Source organism: Lates calcarifer, linkage group LG12 (assembly GCF_001640805.2).
Source record: "Lates calcarifer isolate ASB-BC8 linkage group LG12, TLL_Latcal_v3, whole genome shotgun sequence".
Classification (NCBI taxonomy): domain Eukaryota; kingdom Metazoa; phylum Chordata; class Actinopteri; family Centropomidae; genus Lates; species Lates calcarifer.
Genome location: NC_066844.1, coordinates 17,554,210 through 17,572,563, shown reverse-complemented (window position 1 = coordinate 17,572,563; position 18,354 = coordinate 17,554,210). Strand labels below are relative to the sequence as shown.

Here is an 18,354-nt window from a genome sequence, read left to right as displayed (position 1 = left end):
AGAAAGCATAGTAAGCTCAAATATAAATTTTCTTGCATCATTGCAGCTTTAGCCATGAAGATCTACCTGACAAGGAAAGAACAGAAGAACTTCTTACCTTCTCAAGTTTGGAGAGAAGCTCCTCCACCTCAGCTTTGCCCTGCTCTTTGGCCTGAAAAATAAACAGCATGTGGTAAAAAAAAGTATTTATTCTCAGCCTTAGACTGGACCCCCATTGCCATTTGCATTACATGACCTATATGCATCTCTGGTGCAAACATACCTTCTGGATTCTCTGCTGGTACTCAACAGCTTTCCTTTTCAGTTCCTCACTTGTTTGTCTGGAGTCTCTGAGTTCAGCTTCGTAGAGGTCACTGCGGCGTCGGGCAGCTGACAGGTCCTCCTCCAGCTGCCTGATGGTCACCTGCATCTCCTCCAACTGGGCATGGTATTCCTGAGGGCATAGAAAGCACACAGTGGTCACCATTATGGAATAGAGAGACACTGCCCCTCCCCCAAAAGCTAACAGTACTCATTAACACATGAGGTCAAGTTTGAACCTGAATGGTGGACAGTGGACAAGGCCACTTTAGTTCACATTTTTAGATCTTTGTGATCATCCTACATCCCTTATATAATACTAAAATCAGCACTGGGTACTGAACCAAACTGCTGAATGCATATTGACATCCCAACAATTTCAACTTTGAAACCTGTCTGAGGACTTCAGAGCAAGCTGTGTTCACACTCATTCTGTACAAGCTGGAGACAAGTAACTGTTGTCATCTTAGTTTGAAGCTGAAAATATTTTTTGAGAGTGTTTTTTTTCCTGCTCAGTAAAATAAATCTACTTAGTTTTAAAATATTTTTTAAGGAAGGACAGAATAAAACAAAACTCTACAGCTCTTCAAGTCGTGCTGCAAAAAAAAAATTTAACACAGCCGTGCTTCGACATCTTAAATGAATATACTGTTCTATTCTCTATTATCCATCACACTTTTTACATGCATTTTCAAAGTACAATAGCAACAGCAGCAAGAGTTTGTTTGGAGCTGCCTCAACAGAGGAACTGAGCTGTTAGTGCAGGCAGCAATTGCTGCCAGTGCTACACAGACAAAGATGTACTTCACAGATGTGCTGACATCGTTTCATTGTGCAGTGATCTATAGAAACTGCAGTGCACTGCTGCAATGACCATTTATCACTGAAAGTGTCAAAATCAAAAGATAACAACTCAAGGATTACTACCTTAGAGCTGCAGTTGGCAACTTTGCACTATAGAGCTCCAAGTGAAAGGAAAACAACTGCTTAAGTCATGTTACACTGTTGTTGGTAAACTGCTCGCTCTTTAAAAAGGCCGACTTGATTGAGTGATGACATGTCTGTTACAGCCCAGATTCATCAAATGAGTGTTTTTGTTTCCAAATATATTTCTAAATTCAACTTTAATGTCTAAATCATGAATGTATATTAAAAACATTGTATGTAAGTGTTATTCCCCTGGGATTCTCCTGAGTAATGATCAAAGTCTCCATTACTTTGGTACCTTGCAGGGATGCCATCTGCAGGGATGACCTTTATGAGTGCTGAGGACAAGGGAGTCCTCAAAGGGGAAGCCCTGTCTGCATAACAGGGACACACTGAGGAAGAATATAATCTCGTGGCTGCTTCAGTTACTCTGTTATCAGTTATGACAGTAGAAAGATGACACTGTGGAAAAATGATCACTTTGTGGATGCAGTATGAAGCTTTTTCCCCCTCTTTTTCACTGCACTTTTTTTTTTCGTATAAACACCTTTAAGTGTTTGTAAAAAATCTCCAAATGCACCATCATTATAGTGATGAGAAGGAGGAGACAGAGGATCATCTGAATGAGAAGATTTACATACTTGCTCTTTAATTTCCTGCAGCTTGTTGCTCTGTTCGCGAATGTCGTGCAGCAGCTGCATGGCCTTGTCATCCTCTCTGGAGACCTCCACACGTGCCTCCTCCAAGCTTCGCTTTAGGCTCTGCAAACACACACACACACACACACACACACACACACACACACACACAAATTCAAGGCTGCTGTTGGTTCAAATCGATAATGCTTCCTAGGACGTGTTGAGGAGACCAACACAAACCTGTACCAATATATGAAAAAAACACAAATTTGTCTAAGAGCATTAAAATACTTATTAATTTCATCATTACACACACACAGTTGTTATTGTGACTCACACTACACTCAGTAATGTAGGTGGCAAGGTCTTGCTCCAGGATGCTCCTCTGAGTCTCAGACGCCTTCAGCTCCACATCCTTCTGGTGGAGTACTGACTCCAGGTCAGTCATTTTACGCTGGAACCTGGAGATCTCCTGCTCCATCTGAATACACCAGAGAAAACAGCACAATTACTAGTTTCATTGCAACTTTGCTGGAGATTAACAAATTACAACGGAAAGGCTGATTGTTTGTGTTACATTTGATGTCTCAAATGCCACAGAAATGTGAAAGTCCTTACAGTGGTGATTTAAACCAGCAAGAATGACCCATCAGTCAAAGATAACTGATATATTTGACCAATTGCCAAACCCAGAATGCTCTAAAAAAAGTTGCAGTACACACAACAAAATTAACTTGGCTTATTACTGCACCACCAGAAGCTTGCTCGATCTGTGTTAAGCCAGTCAGCCAGAATAAACACAAGACGTCTGGTAATAAAACCCATGATGGAATCACTTTTTGCTGAAAACAAATTTATACAATAAGGATGTAGAAAAACAACAATTTTACTGTTTCCAGTTATCTAGAAGCAGTCTTAGTCTAGTCATCTATGACTTGCTTGATAGGGCTTCTCTCGCATTTGAAAATAAAAATGAATTGTTTGTCAAAAAGGCTAGAGATGAAACTCTGATAGATAAAAGCAAAGTAGACTCTCACCTTGTGACATTTGTCTTGAGTTTCTTGTAGTTCTTTGCTTTTAAGGTGCAGTTTCTTTTCCATGGAGTTGACCTTAGCAGGAGAGTTGAGGCCTGCGGACACTGACCTGAGGACAGCAACATACACAATATAAATGTTAAAAAATGCCTCACCTGCATTTAGTTAAATGCAGCAAACATCAAAATGGTGTACATGTTCTCAAACTGTGCATGGCAGTAACTAGCCTGATATTCAATCGAATGTTCACTATACTTTGACAGCTTATCATATCACATTCAAACATATTCTGAGCTACGTTATGAAAGCAAACTTGAGTGTTGCTTTCTCTAAATGTGATTTCTATTGTGTAAGAAAGTACAGCGATTTCAAAGTATGACAAACTCCCAAATCATATCAGTAAGTTAACCAGAGCGCCAATGACCAACAGTGTCATATTCTGACATAAAGCCATATCATCTAACAGCCTTTATCCTTGACAGTATTGTAGCTGTAATTAAGCTGGACTGAAATGCAGACACAACACCCACACATCATAGTCGAGCAACAGACACAGAGAGCATCAAAATATTATGCATCGACTACTTTAAGAAAAATACTCAGAGGAATATCTAGTCGTAACAATAAGGTATTCAACACAGAGCATTTTTGAAGTGAGAAGGAGCTGAGTATATTTTATTCATCATGGTTTATTCAGGACCAAACAGACTACATGAACAAAACAGCCGTGTAGACCTGGGAATATTTGCTGTTTGCCTGACAAAATAATGTGACAGCAGAATTTAGGCTATGCTTTCGCATAGGGTTGGTCCACAAGGAGCTCTGTAGTGAGTCCAATGCATCCATTTTTCTTGTTTATGTAAGGTGATGTCCTATTTTGTTTGCATTCTTTGGGAATTATTTAGAGCACAAAGTCAATTTTCCTTCTCTTGACCAGAGAAACTGCAACTCTGAATAGAAGTCTTCTAAATAAATGAATGGGTCTGTATGAATGAGTTCACAAATACCGCAGAGGGATCTTTAATAAAGTTGACTCAGACTGAGTCACAGTGTTAAAAATAATCACGAAAGCAAGCACTGCTCCCTTCGCCTCTCTGCAGAAACGCCCCCCTGAAACACACACATATACAGTAATATATTATATATATATATATATATATATATGTAGAGAGAGAGAAAGAGAGAGAGAGAGTATACAGAATCACACACACAGACACATTTTGGCTCCCATCACTAACAAACACAGCAACACCCCAACCAGTCTTCTTCACAGGAATCTAGATTTAAAAAAGAAGCATTCCAGCAAGCTGAAACTGTTGCCAATTAAAAATTGATATTGGACATCAAAATTCATAAAGTTCTCCTTAGGGGGGATACAGATAATATGGCAATTTAAGTCCGTAGCTGGGGTTTTTCTGCATGGACTTGCATATTTCAAATTTTTAAATTTTTTAAATATAAGGTGAATTTTAACATAGGATGGATGAAAGATGGATGGATGAACTTATTCTTCACCTTTATCTCATGACTTCAACCACTTCTTGTTATGTGTGCTTCAAGCTATAAATGGGAGGAAACAATGTTTTGAGGGGAGTAAGTGTAATATTTTTACTGTTCTAAACATCATGTCGGCTGAACAGAAAATAAATATTTTTACAAGAGAGAAAACGCCAGGCCTCTCTTTTCCTAGCTGAGGAATATGGTAGTTGTCATGTCTCTGTACTGTGGAGGGAAAATAAATTGCCAGTACAGACTGCATTATTGAAGAGAATCAAAGAGAGACAGGGACGGGGAGAAAGTATGCAAGTGAAAGGCTTAGCAGCACTAATCAGGTACACAAAAAGAATACACCACACGATGCAATAACACAAGAAGAAAATGCAAACAAACACATAAATTATAAACCAAAAATATCTGGATACACACAAGTAGGGGTGCAAAGGTAGACCATTATCCAGGGAACCTTAAGCCATTTTTGGAGAAACAACAATCAGTACAATTTGTCACTTCAATCTTGTACTTAAAACAAAAATAATAAAAAACACACAAAAAACAATGCCGAAGAAATCAGTAAAGAAAAAAAGCACCTCCATCCATACATTTGTGAAAAAAATGTGGACCATGGACCAAATGAAGTTGACTTGTACACTGAGCCAATTGGTTCCCAAAAGCATGTACAACCTGAGCACTAAATCACATGATAATACGTTAGAACATCTTGTTCAAGCTTGTTTAGTCCAAAAATTGCAAATAGGCCTTTTAATATGCCACCTGAGACATCAGATGACCAAAATATATTCCTGCATTTATGTTTCCTTTTTGGTGGTCAAACTATATTCAAAGAGGGCTGACAGATAAATATCTTCACATTCTGTAGAATTATATGTAGCAATCCAATCAACTGGGTCTATTTATTATTAATTTACATAAACAAGTCTGTCTTTAAAACATAACTCAAATACAAACAAAGGACAAGATATGGACAAATTTGCAGTGCTTCAGCAGTAATAAGGCTTAAGAATTAAAGTGGTCAACAATTTCCACTGCAATTTGGCTATTTGACTGATGTTTTTTTCTTGTGTAGATGAAGAGATTTTGGCTTGACTGGTGGCAATGGAGGAAAAGTCACTGGGTCAATATAAACCATCCTTCAAAGACAAACATCCACATCTGATTTCTTGAAAATTGGGTCTTTAGTTGCTAAGATACAGAATTAAGGGAAAACTCTGACCAGACATCGGCACTGGGTGAAAAATCAGTTGTCCACCTAAATCATTAGGAATCATCCTCTGGGGACTATGAATGCCCATGCCATAGCCATCTGTCAGTATCCATTCATGGCAATCTGGTCCACAGTTGTTAAGATATTCCACTCTTGACCAAAGTGACTGACTAGACAGACACACAACACTTGTTGGCCTTATGCACAATCACTATTGATCAAAAACCAAAGACACACTGAATATTTGTATATTCAGTTTTCAGTTTTTATTCAAAATTCCCCATAAAAGGCAGATTTTCCAAGAAGTTTATAAGCCCACATTCAAGCCACCTTTTAAAGATAATTTTCTGACACTTAACCACAGGCGGCTTCTTATAAATTTGAGGCAAGCTGTTAAGGGGATTTTGTTGTTGAGTTTTACTAATGAGGAGTCAGACAGACAAGTTCACACAGAATGGACAAAAATAATAGCAGAAACCCCCAAAACACATAATTAGCATTTCATTGTGCCTGACTCTGGGTTCATCTCTCTTTCCTTTTTAGCATTGTAATGAAGAATGTGTACACGCATATGCATGCACCCACACACAAATTTGACACATTCTATGAGCCCTGAGCTCCTCTTAATCAAATGCAGCAAAGAAAATGACTGGCTTCAGATAAAAACCATGAACAGATGACGGATGGTGTAACAGCAAGGGACAGAGACATTAGAAGAGGGAGAAAATAAGAGGAAGAGATGAGACGGGTAAAGATGGGGGTGGGGACTGGGAGGAAAAAAAAAAAAGAAAAAAACAAAAACATCATGGTAGTAACCATAGAAATAGATTCTCTTCCCCAATCTGAGCTCTCATCCTTTTCCCTGTCTAATCTGCTCAGGCTTTTTCTTCCCTTTCTGTTGCTGCTGCTGTCATGATCCGCAGTCTCCAGCACCATTAACCTGCTAGAGCACTGCCATGGGGCTACAGAAATGAAACCTATCCTCTTGCATTATTATCAGAGGTTAAGAAGCCAAACGCCATTAGGGATAATTACAGTCCCAAACCCCATGCTATAAAAGTCAGAAGCCCATTATGCTGCACAGTAACAGAGAAAGCACAATAACAGCAGTGAGGGCTGGAGTGTGTCTATGTGTGGGGTTCCACCTCTCAGCAAACCTCATTGACACACTCAGCCGCATACCAATCAGTGCCGATGGCAAGATAATGCCAGCTCACATCCTCTGGTCCATTCATTTGATCTATCTATGTATCGGATCCACTACGTGTGAAAGCAAAGCACAAAAACAAGAATCAGTGGAAGAGAGCACCAGAGAAGAGGGGGATCCCTCCCCTCCCTCATTCCTTGTCTGACACAGCATATGGCCAAACCCATTTTAGCCCCAACAGGCACAACGCTAATGACAGGGACACAACACCAACTGCCCAGGGCACCACACTAGGTCACCTGAAACAAGGCTACCTGGAATTTGTTGCCGTGGTAATGAGGAGTCTGATGGCAGAACAGCAGCCAAGGGTATCAGAGTCTTTAACCAACAAAGGTGTGTTAGAGAGGTGTATGCTGGAGGTCTCTGCGTTGACTACAGGAAAAAGAGGGGGTCGTCTTTGAAAAAACGCCAAACAATGCCTTGTAAACAGGTAGCACTTACTCAGTTTTGGCCAATGTTGTCAACGCTCTGCTGAAGAACCAGCCTAGAAAGGGCAGATCCTGGCCCTGGAAGCCCACTGGCAGAGCTCCTCGTTGGGCTGCTGAGGCTGGCCGGGGGGCTGCCTGCTCCGGCTCCTCAAAATTAGAGGTGTCATCTTCAGTGTGCAACGCAGGAACGAAAGGCGGGAGAACTGCAGGAGAAAGGATGAGAGGAGGGAATAAGAGAGGGCAAGGAAAAAGGAAGCAGCGGCGAACTAGGTAGTAAAAAAAATGTAATAGATTAAAAAAAAATTACAACAAGGAGAAAGGGGAGAAAAAGGAAGGGAGGAGGAACGGAGCACAGCGGTGGGAGCCTAGAGTGCGGTAAGTCGCGCGTTGATGCACATGCTGCTTCTCAGTCCCTCCCTCCCTCCTTCTCTCTCTCATACACACATGCTCACTCCCTCTCCCTCACTGCAGCAGAGCAAGCTAATCAGCTGGAGCCAAAGCTGAAGCATAGAGCTCTATCTGTGCCCAATTATCAATAAACCAGGGCTGTAGTTTCAATACAAACATTTATATATGTGATTCTCTTCTTTATGTTGCATTTGATAATTATTATTCAAATAACACCAATCAGTAAATCAGTTCAATTTCAGAAAATGTCAAAATACACACACACACACACACACACACACACACACACACACACACACACACACACACACACACACAGGGAAAAAAGCTCCTGTGTCATTGTTTAACAATAATCATGTGGTTTTTAAAAACAACAACAACAACAACAACTAGATTGATTAATATTCAGCATTGATAGGGACATTATAACTGGAAAACAGCTCTGAGGAAATGACTAGCAGAGGAATGTTTCATAATCGCCTCATAATCACAAAAAGGAGGGTTAATCCACCTGAAAACAAGGTACTCTGGACGACAAAATAAACACTCATTATCCCTGCAGCTACACGTGTGAATTACAGAACCACTGTAGAGCTGCGGTTCTTTAATGTGACCATGCTTCTCTGAAAAGGTCCATTGTAAATTTCCCCATTGTGGGGACTAATAAAGGATTATCTTATCTTATCTTATCTTATTAATGTGAATTTCTATGTGTGTGTTTTCCCACAGCTGGTCGGGTGAAAATGTCAAACTCTTTGTCATTCAGCATGGTCTCAGATTTGATGGCAAAAATGACGTTCAACAAACGCACATGTATTTCCGTCACAGAGAGCATGTCTGGTGTTGCTAGCGTAAAAGATTTTGTGCTGCGTCTGTTGAGGAGCAGATGAATTGCAGTTCTTTACTCTGTCTGTGTCGCTTCTTGTCTCTGCCTCCCTCCTGTTCTCCTCCTCAGGAAAGAGCTGGCCTACTGCCAGCGGCGCACAGAATCTCATTATTTTACTACCAACAACACCACTTGCAACGCAATGGCTGTTTGTTGTCATGTGCAACCACACACACAAAGTACACTTTACTGTATTTATATTATAAATAACATTAGTGTTTGACAGCTAGTCGATATATCATCTGTCCAGAAACATGATTATAGCGACACTGTGTCATTTCAAGCCAAATTGAGCATTTTCACTGGACAGACAGGAGAACCAAGTCTCAAGGGAGAGGAATCTCCTCACCGTGTCTTAAGTTGTTCCAGTCTACACTGGAGAAGAAAGAGTGACAGTGGAGTCCCTGGTATCCGAGTCGCTCTTTGGCTCCACACAGCAAGCTCTGCACCAGGTCTACAAACTGCTTACTGGCCTGCGGCTCCTGCGGAAACTTTAGATAACGCTGTAGGCAAACAACAAGGACAAGGATTCATTACATAATAAATATACTGGATCAGGTATTAATTCAGGTAAAGTAGACTGCATATTTTCACTATTAGTATTCCAGGAATGCAAAGTAGGCAGTTTATGTCTCCATTCATATGGATTTATAAGCTAGAGACAATAATGGATCCGGTACAACTAATGTCCAATGTCAGTAGTAGTCAAGATGACGGTAGGGGTGCCATGATTCTGAAGACTGAAATAGGGATACAAATGTCCTCAATCTCATATCACGATACAGGAAGACAGACTAGAGAATAACTAGATGACAGTCTATGTACCTGGAAGTTAAGGATGTTGTGAATGGTCCTGGTGGAAGTGCCATCAGAAAAAGGCGACCTGCCATAAATCATCTCATATGCTATGACCCCAAGGGACCACCAGTCACACTCGACCCCGTAGGTGCTGTGAGAGCCCCCATTCATAGCTGTCAGGACCTCAGGGGAGAGGAAGTCCTGGGTCCCAACGGGCACCGTGGGAGCTGCCACCTGGAAACACATTAATAAAACACAATGATGTCACTGTCAAGAATTCTTAAATTAATACACAGAACATAATCTGTAATCTACTTACTGTTTTGTTAGCAGTCAGCCTGGCAGCTGATCCGAAGTCTGCCAGCTTAATGTGACCAGTCCGATCGATGAGAACGTTCTCTGGTTTGACATCTCTGCGAGTGGATAGTTAAGGGGAGATTTGATACTGCTTTTACAGAGCTGTTTGTTGCTTGAGTATGGTAATGTATCTACCGCTCTGATGATAATGGAATACATTTGTATAATCCTGCAATGTTTTTGTATTACATAACATCACATTCAGAGCTCCAGGTTAAATTACAATGCAACATTTTTCATGTCCAGTTAATGTTTTCCTAAATATATGCATTTGGCCCTCCAGTGAAAACAAAAAGGAAAACAAAGGATGATTTAGTGAGAAACTAAGAAAAGCACCAAATTAGGATCTTTACTCCTTCTGCCTTAATTGTGTTATTTCACAAAGCTTTGAATGGCATTTATGCAGACTTTTGTCAAATTCACTAGCTGGTATCTTACCTGTGGACGTAGCCCAGCTGGTGGACAGTATGAATGGCCTCTACCAGCTCAGCCAAATAGAACTGGGCCATGGATTCGTCAAACTGATCCTCATATCGGTTTAGCAGGGACATCAGGTCGCCGCCCGGCAAGTACTCCATCGCCTGAAGACATATTTGCAAGGCTAAATGTTGTAGTGTATGCAATCAAGAAGTGGCAGCGTTAAAACCATTATCAGCACTTGGAATTTGAATGATATGTGTGTTTGAATTTAGGATTCAAATGAACAGGTATTATATGCTGTTGAAACATTTCCGAGTGTCTATAAATAGGCCTATATTAATGAAGAAAAACAAAGCAACAAGTGTGGGACCACATGTTTGAGCTCACATCAAAGCTCTATTTTGCTTAAGCTAATAGGGTGGTTCTCCTCATTATAGATTCAGTTATGTAACACCAGACACTATTGCAGATTTATCTGTGATACTGCAGTCAAAGGATTGGTCTTTCACAGCTACAAATAACCCAACAATAACTGCAAAATACCTGTGTTGCTTGCCTGTTTGTGATCTCAGGCAACAAGCACACATGTATTCAGTAAAGCAACATGTCACAATCAAAAAACTCATCTAATCCTCAGATATCTTATCTTTTTAAACTTTGGGAACGCAGATTAACAAATCAACCCTGGTAGTGTTTGACTCAAATGCTCCTTTCTGCTGTCTGCATCCTGAGGTGAAAGGCATTGGTCAGGCTGATTTGAGCTTTACGGTAGCAGTCGTACAGCCATAACAGGCGAGAGCCCCTGGTGCATGAATGGTCGGCGAGTCTGAATGAACGGGAGCATTCTCCAGTGTTACCTAGCAACAGGGAGACTGGGTGCCTCTCTGACACACGGATAAAGATGGATGCTTTGTATTTTCCTCCATGCTCAGTTAGGGAACAGGGTGAGACAGAGGGAGAGTGAAAAGAGAGGAGGAGGAAGAATGGAGAGAGACTTACGGGGGAATGAAAGAAAGTATATGGAGAGGGGGAGTGAAAGAAAAACAAAGGGCAGTATGCAGTATAAGGCTATGACTAGGCAGGGGATGTTTTTTCTTACACCCTATGCCAGTCTAACAGGCCATTAGAGAAAATAAAGATTCTTTGCCATCATGATTACACTGGACGCTGTATGCGAGAAGTAAATTGACACTTTACGTCACAGCTGAAGATTAGGCTGTTAGACAGACTGTAACATTTTTGGATATATGCGTGGACATCTTCTTAACCAGAGTCAGATGAGAAAATTATGTATTAATTATAGATTAGACACATTAACTACAGTGATCCAGGGGGTATTTTACCTACAAGAGAAACTCTGAAGCTTGGGGAAACTATTTGCTCAGCTAAATTGTCATATTTTTCTCATTTTTTCACAGATGTGGTTTCTGGAATGTGACATTGTGGATTTTAGTTGCAATTAACTACTAACAGTTAGTTTGAGCCACAACAGTAAGGCCCAAAGACAGCAGCTCAGAGGTTCCTGCCCAGTGGTGGTGGCCAGTGTTGAATAATAGCATTAATGTAAACAAAATCCCTGTGACTCAGATATACTGGTGGCTAGTTGCTGTAAGGTGACTTTTTTCACATTTTGAAGGAGGCTAACTATTTCCCTTTGCTTAAAAGCATTTCTGGTACATATCCTTTCATTGCTCACTTCAGATCCCTTCCTGTAGCAGCTCATGTACTATTCTGACTGATCCCACTGTTTTATTAGTCACATTCTGGAAACCACAGCTGTGAAAGAAAATAAAAAAATTACACCTTCCAACATGACTTTCTTGTACACAGCTTGTACAAAAACAAAAAAAAAGAGGCTATGTTGTACCGCATAGCACACATGTAGAAATAAAAACAAAACATTGTGGTTTTAGGATTAGTTAACTTAGATACATTGGAGCTGTTTTTGTCCAACCATAGCTGGGCCCAGTGATTTGGAGTTGTTGGAAGATGATTTTTTTTACTTATGAAAAAGACCAGCCATTTACCCCTGCCTCTAGTTTTGGAGCTTAACTACGTAAACACATCCTAACTACTCTTCTCTTCTCACGTGACAGTGGCAATGGCAATGGCAAACAAGCATACTACCCAGCATGCTCTGAGAGAATATTAAACAAAGGTAGATAATGAAGATAATATTAGAGAAATATATTTAGACAACACATAAAAACAGCCTCTTTTGTAAACAATGGCTGAGCAAGGAACCATGGTGGTCATCTCTAGCCCCATACTACAGCACAAAGCCCACACCTACTATGACTGTAGACAATACTACTACATATACTACTTCACCCAGGTAAAACTACATGTTAACCACCTGTCTCTATTATAAAACATTATGTTAATGGTAACCAGGATAAAATACTGTAACACAACAATTTCAGTCCATCATAAAGATCAGAAAAAAAACCCTGCAGTCTTACCAGGTAGACACGTTCTTTATCCTGGAATGCATAGAGAAGCTGTGGGATCCAGGGACTATTGTTTAGAGCCAGGATCTTCCGTTCTTCTTCATGAAAAACCATCTAAAGAGAAATGAAAAGGTATGCAATAGGGATATATACATTAAATAAACAATGGCAATAGCAGAGCTGGACAAACCGTAGTGTACCAGCTCATTAATCTAAAACACAGAGATCGTAACACTTTAAGGGCTTTAGTGGGGTTTAAACGTAATCTAAACTGTCAATATTTTATTCAGTTAACTCACAGGAAATTTTAATGCACATACCAAATGTTTTTGACTATAAACGTTCATTCTTTCCTATCATCAGTCATTGTTGCTTGTTTTGTTGGTTTGTTTTAAGTGGGATGTCATTTAAAATTATGCAAAGTAGTCACAGGTGGCACGAGCAAAACATTTCTTGTTCATACAAGTTGTTCATTGTATTGCTCACTTCAGATCCCTGCTTGTCACAGCTCATGTACTACTCTGACTGAGATCTGTTCTATTAGTCACATGCCAGGGAGCACAGCTGTGAAATAATGTACCCAGAATTTGTTTTGTTGTAGTCAACCTTACAGCACCCTCTAGTGGGCCCTTTTCAGATTGCAACTTTGGAACGTCAAAAAGACAAAAGACATGGAACAAAACTTATTGCAAAAATTAAAATGAGCACTACAGACATACTACTTTGGAAATAAATGCAAAGCAGTAAAAATTTATTAAAGCAGGGCTTCATACTTTTTCACTTATTCATCTTACTCTTTTATTATTCATGTTTATTTGATGGTGTGGTCAGTATCCATGTTAATTTTAAATGTTAAATCCCTGAACAATAAGTCTCGGAGCATCGAAGCATAGCTTAAGCTTAAAGTTCTGTTTGAAAAAAGGCACAGACAAAATTGCATGTTACAGCATGATCACTGTAACCGAGAATAAAATTTCACAAAAACTTGTCACAGTGTTTCATCATGATAAAACAAATATTAATCTTACATTTTCTTGAGTGTGTAAAACTGTCTTGTCCATGACTTTCAGTGCACATATGTCTCCGGTGGCTTTCTCTCTGACTACTTGGACTTCAGCGAAGCGACCACGTCCCACCACTGCGCGCAGTTCAAAGTCATGAACCCCAGGCTGCAAGGCCCGCAGCTCTGAGACCACTTCAGAAACTGTTTCACAAACACAAATAACTCTTAGTGAAACAACTTTTAGGATGCAAGTTTATACACATACCACAAATACAGCATCTTCATGCCATCAGCGATACAAAGGCATCTGTTAATATTTGAAGTTTACCCGGTGGATATTGAGAAAAATATTGTATCGCTTATATGGTTAATATTTGCCAATTGTGGACCTATGTATCTCAGTGGTTACTTATTGTTTGTTTGGGGGGTTGTCATACACAACCTAGTAAAAAGAAAAAAAAACCCACACACATAATAAAGGGCATTTTATATTGTATAAAGCAGAAATTATCATGTTTTTCAAAAAAACAACATTAGCAGCTACTGATTTGCTTTGAACAGACATGTCTGAAAAGGGACATTGAGGGAATTGCATGAACTGACAGAATATCAGAATATAATTGGAAAAACACTGGACTGCCATCAAAAAATAATCAACAAAAAGGATATCTGTTACGTGTGTAAAATGCTTACACTTGTTGACAAAGTTCGCCACGTGATGTATCTTCATCAGCTCTGGGGAGGTGCACTCTTGGTAGAGGAGCAACAGAGCATCCAAAAATTCCTCTCGACCCAAAGTGCATCCTCCCTGCTGCCCACACAGGCTGGCACGGCCCTGGGGAACACACATAAACACAGGAAAAGGAAGTCAGCCCTCTAACAGTTATTGCGGCTGGTTTAAAACTGTATAAAGCGATTGAGACCTTACATGTGCATTGTTAAAACTGTATCAGGACATCTAAGCCATATTTTACTTTACCTGAAACACCTGGTTGAGTCGCGAGCTGCGGCTGGCGATGGGGTCAGCGGAGGAAGGCAGTGTTTTCAGGCTTCCCTGACTCACGTATTTGAACTTCAACATGGCGTCTTAACAACAAATGACCTGAAAAAGTGACAGACATTTGGTTGTTGTGAATGGGCCCCTGTACGAGCCAACGTAAAGACTGGAACAAGAAATATCAACAATGCTTCCCTTTAGCATGCTAAACTGACGTTGGCTAACGTCTGTTTGCTAACGTCGTTGACATGCCCAGTAACGTTAACATGACAGGCATACATGTCCTCAATATAACGGTATGAAAATACTCACCAGAGTGCCATGCAGGTAAATATGATACTCTATTTAATTTACACAAAACATTGACGGGCTAAGAGAGGCACACTGTTTTCCTCTCGGTCAACGTTGTTTCCGGTGAACTTTCAAATTTTGCGCGTTCTCCGCCCATCTCTCGAGCCTGTTGAATGAAGGTGGCGTCTGATTGGTCGCTTAGATCTTCTATGGGCGGGAACAGCTGTTGTTTTTAACCAATGACAGCTGGTTCACCCTTGTTCTTCATATGACCGCATTAAGCAGAGGGTTCTCACAAAAGCTTTTTACAGCTTTTTTAAAATATGAATATTTGCTATTTGCAAAAACCTATTCGGAAATATGATCCTATGAAAAAAAATAATTTAGAATTTAAGATTGGATTAAAATTAGAAAATAGTAATTTAAAGTAGATTGATCTTTTGGCAGATACTTTTATGGCAGACAAAAATACCATACCCATCTGTCTAAATAGTTTTATGTTTTTATGAAATTTTTTATGAAAACTCCAGTCATTTAGTGTTGGACTTACATAAAGTTTGAGGACTAAGAATAGATTAAAAATAAAAAGAATGGCCAAAACAGCAGCATAGGCTGGGATATACTGACTTTAATTCTCTAATACGGGTCAAGCTCTAGACTATATGGTAAAGCTCCCAAAAGGGATGCTACATTTCCCATAATTCAACCAGAAGATAATTTTGATGAATGCTCATCTTTTTCACTGATGACATCATCAGGGTTATTTTTTCTGACTTGACTGACTTGACAAAGCTTCTTCAGAGAACACCAGCAACTTTTTCCCAGTTTGAGTGGTTGGCTACTCACTGTGGCAAGTAAACTGACCTTTATGGTTAAAATCAGTCCCTACCCTACTATAATTGCCACAATCTTTTTGCAGTTGTTTTATAGTTTAGATTATGAATATTTCTCTTTATTAGTTTCATAGACAGTTGCACAATAACTGTAATACTTCCAATACTACACATTTCTAATTTCCTTTTATGCATAATAAATAAGCTGCAGTAATTTGCACATTACCAAAATCAGGGCCAAAACCTTTATTTCCAGCAGAGATGCATGTTTCATTATTGTCTGTTCCAGTTTTCCAAAATTGCATGGTCTGATAACCTAAACTAAGTGGGGGTTTGGTGGAGAGACTGGGCAGTGGCTGGCTGCCTGTATCTTGCCCCAGTTGCTGTAGGAGGTGCTGGAGGTGTGGTGTTAAGATTGCGGTTGAGTTTGGGATTTGGGAGCAGGGGCAGGGGCAGGGGCAGGAGCAGGAGCAGGAGCAGGCGCAGGAGCAGGCACAGGCGCAGGAGCAGGAGCAGGAGCAGGAGCGGGGTTGGGGTCGGGATTGGGATTGGGAGGTGTAGGGGCAGGGGCAGGGGCAATATAGCACCCTTTCTTGTGCCACTGCATGTCCCGCACACGTCGGACGGACTGGATCTGAGGTGCAGTGGCTCCCCAATCATTCCAGTGCTTGAAGTCTCCATGCTCAAACACATACTGACTCCCTCTGTAGCCTGGATACATGTATCCCACCCATCTTCAGAGGGAAGAGAAAGATCAGTGTGTCACATTTCTGGAATAGTGAACTGGGCAACATAATAACAGGATGCTTCTAAAAAAAACCGCAGATCATTTAAATTCTCTTAAAAAACAAATCAATTACATCTGGTACAAATAATATTTATCACTGGGGAGGTTACAGCTTACGCTCCACTGATAGCCTTAGCACTGGCCACGCGGTCCTGGAAACCATAAGCCCACAGACTGGGGACATCATCATCAACAATCTCCATCTTTCTGCCTTCAAAGGCTGCGTTCTCAAACAGGCACAGCTTGTGATCTGCACTGTCCTAGAGAGAAAAACAGGTTTCAGCACATCTGGCGATGAGGTTACACCTGCCAACACTATACCCATAATACTGACCACTTTCAGAGGCCTGAATGAGGTCAAGTTGTAGGTACTCTGGCAGTTTGTCCAAGCGCTCCAGCGAGGATACTCCCCTTTCTCGAGCACAAACTGCTCTCCTGCAAAACCTGGACGCTCAAATCCCACCCACCTGGGGGAGAAAAAGGGAAAATGCATTACATATAAATGCGCACACTCATCATAAGCAACTTGAAAACAGGATGCAGGTGCAGTAAAAAAATTGCATGAGACTTGATGAAGGGAATCACTCACGGTCCTGACTCCACAATGACTGAGCCGACTCGCTGCATCTTCTCCAGCACATCTTTACATTCACCAGACAACTCCACCTTCGTTCCACGGAAATTCTCGAACTCAAAAACGGCCAACTGCAAGACAGGGACAGTTTAGGGAATGATCAACAAAGTCCTCTACACTTATCGCCATGTGTGAGCAGAAAAGTTGCTCTAGGTACCTTGTATGTGGCTCCAGCACCTCCTTGGCCCTTCTCTGCAGGCAGCTGGTCAGGGGTTCCCTGCTGTTCTGTCATTTTCCCTCTACAAAGCACAGCAGTTACATTGGAGGAGATAAGATTTTTTAATAGAACTGCTTGGTCATAATCAAAGTGCTCACAAATCAGATATGCCAGCAAAACATCTGTATATTTTCTTTTACTCAATTCCTAGTTCTGGCAGTTGTATATGTAAGAATAAGACATCAATAGTGCACACACAAAATGCTACTTAAGAAGCAGATAAAAGAGGGAATAAGGAGAGCATAAAAAGAGAAAGGCCTGTCGGGGAGAGGGATGATCTTTTTTTCCTTTTACCTGGATGGCTTGTGCTTCACTGCACCACGTACAAGCCACGCTCTCCGTCTTTCCTCTTTCTTTTTCTCGCTCTTTTCTGCCTGTCTCAGTGTGAGGGTGTGTGTGGGTGTGGAGGCCTGGCGAGCAGTCGGTGGAGGCCAGTAGGGGTATTTATGGTTTATTTCTGGCCACAGCAGCAAAAAGCCTGTTGATGCAGCAAGTCTGTCGCACCCATTGTGTCCATCACACTGCTTCTCAATAGGCTTGCCCCTCTGTCCCTGGCACACTGGCAAACGCTGCCCGGCTCTGCCCATGCTGCCATCCTGACCATGATCCTATAGTGGGCACACACGCACACTGACTACCAGCCAAGAGAATGAACAGAGATCAGTCTCACTCAGCACTATCGGCCCCACCCAGCTATCTTGCTCTCCGCTCTCCTGTCTTCTACCTGTTTCTTTAGCTTTCTCTTCATCCAGCATCCAAAAAACTGCATCAGTTTCTTTTGCTTTCTTGTGTTGCCATCCACCAAAAATACTAGTATTAAATAGTATTTCCATGTTTGGATTCCTCAGCTCTCTTTCTCTGAGTACATTTATTACTTTTGGCTGGACTAAAAACTGCGATGGGAGCGAATGGAATCAAACACAAATGAGACTATGCATTTTTCAAACTTTCTTCATGCTCCGCTGTCACGTATTTTGAACGACATGCAGGGCAAGCGTTCCGTAAAAAACACAAACT

General features: G+C 40.9%; 2 protein-coding genes across 2 annotated transcripts in view; both read right to left on the bottom strand.

Annotated features, from left to right (window-relative positions):
• The window catches only part of cita (citron rho-interacting serine/threonine kinase a), a 35,808-nt gene extending 20,781 nt beyond the window's left edge, over positions 1–15,027 (bottom strand). Inside the window, 15 exon segments of the mRNA XM_018700302.2 lie at positions 98–151; positions 263–433; positions 1,869–1,988; positions 2,203–2,346; positions 2,903–3,008; positions 7,270–7,459; positions 8,900–9,053; positions 9,376–9,582; positions 9,668–9,761; positions 10,144–10,286; positions 12,588–12,689; positions 13,604–13,779; positions 14,272–14,413; positions 14,558–14,680; positions 14,888–15,027. Coding sequence (XP_018555818.1) covers positions 98–151; positions 263–433; positions 1,869–1,988; positions 2,203–2,346; positions 2,903–3,008; positions 7,270–7,459; positions 8,900–9,053; positions 9,376–9,582; positions 9,668–9,761; positions 10,144–10,286; positions 12,588–12,689; positions 13,604–13,779; positions 14,272–14,413; positions 14,558–14,659 — 1,905 coding nt within the window. The 5' untranslated portion in view covers positions 14,660–14,680; positions 14,888–15,027.
• Positions 15,028–15,930: 903 nt separating this feature from the next.
• On the bottom strand, positions 15,931–18,191 carry LOC108899682 (beta-crystallin B3). The gene is made up of 6 exons (XM_018700280.2): positions 17,632–18,191; positions 17,278–17,359; positions 17,076–17,191; positions 16,821–16,953; positions 16,604–16,746; positions 15,931–16,433 (listed from the first exon to the last, which is right to left on the bottom strand). The coding sequence occupies exons 1-6, from the start codon at positions 17,922–17,924 to the stop codon at positions 16,109–16,111; spliced, it is 1,092 nt and encodes a 363-aa protein (XP_018555796.1). The 5' UTR covers positions 17,925–18,191; the 3' UTR covers positions 15,931–16,108.
• Between the last annotated feature and the right edge of the window lie 163 nt (positions 18,192–18,354).

Bases quoted from the DNA above. Each gene is read 5' to 3' on its own strand.
- LOC108899682 (XM_018700280.2), bottom strand. From the start codon at position 17,924: ATGGGCAGAGCCGGGCAGCGTTTGCCAGTGTGCCAGGGACAGAGGGGC. The intron at 17,192-17,277 runs GTACCTAGAGCA...CCTGTCTTGCAG, and splicing joins GTGCTGGAGCCACATACAAG to TTGGCCGTTTTTGAGTTCGA. The intron at 16,747-16,820 runs GTCAGTATTATG...TTTTCTCTCTAG, and splicing joins CATTCAGGCCTCTGAAAGTG to GACAGTGCAGATCACAAGCT.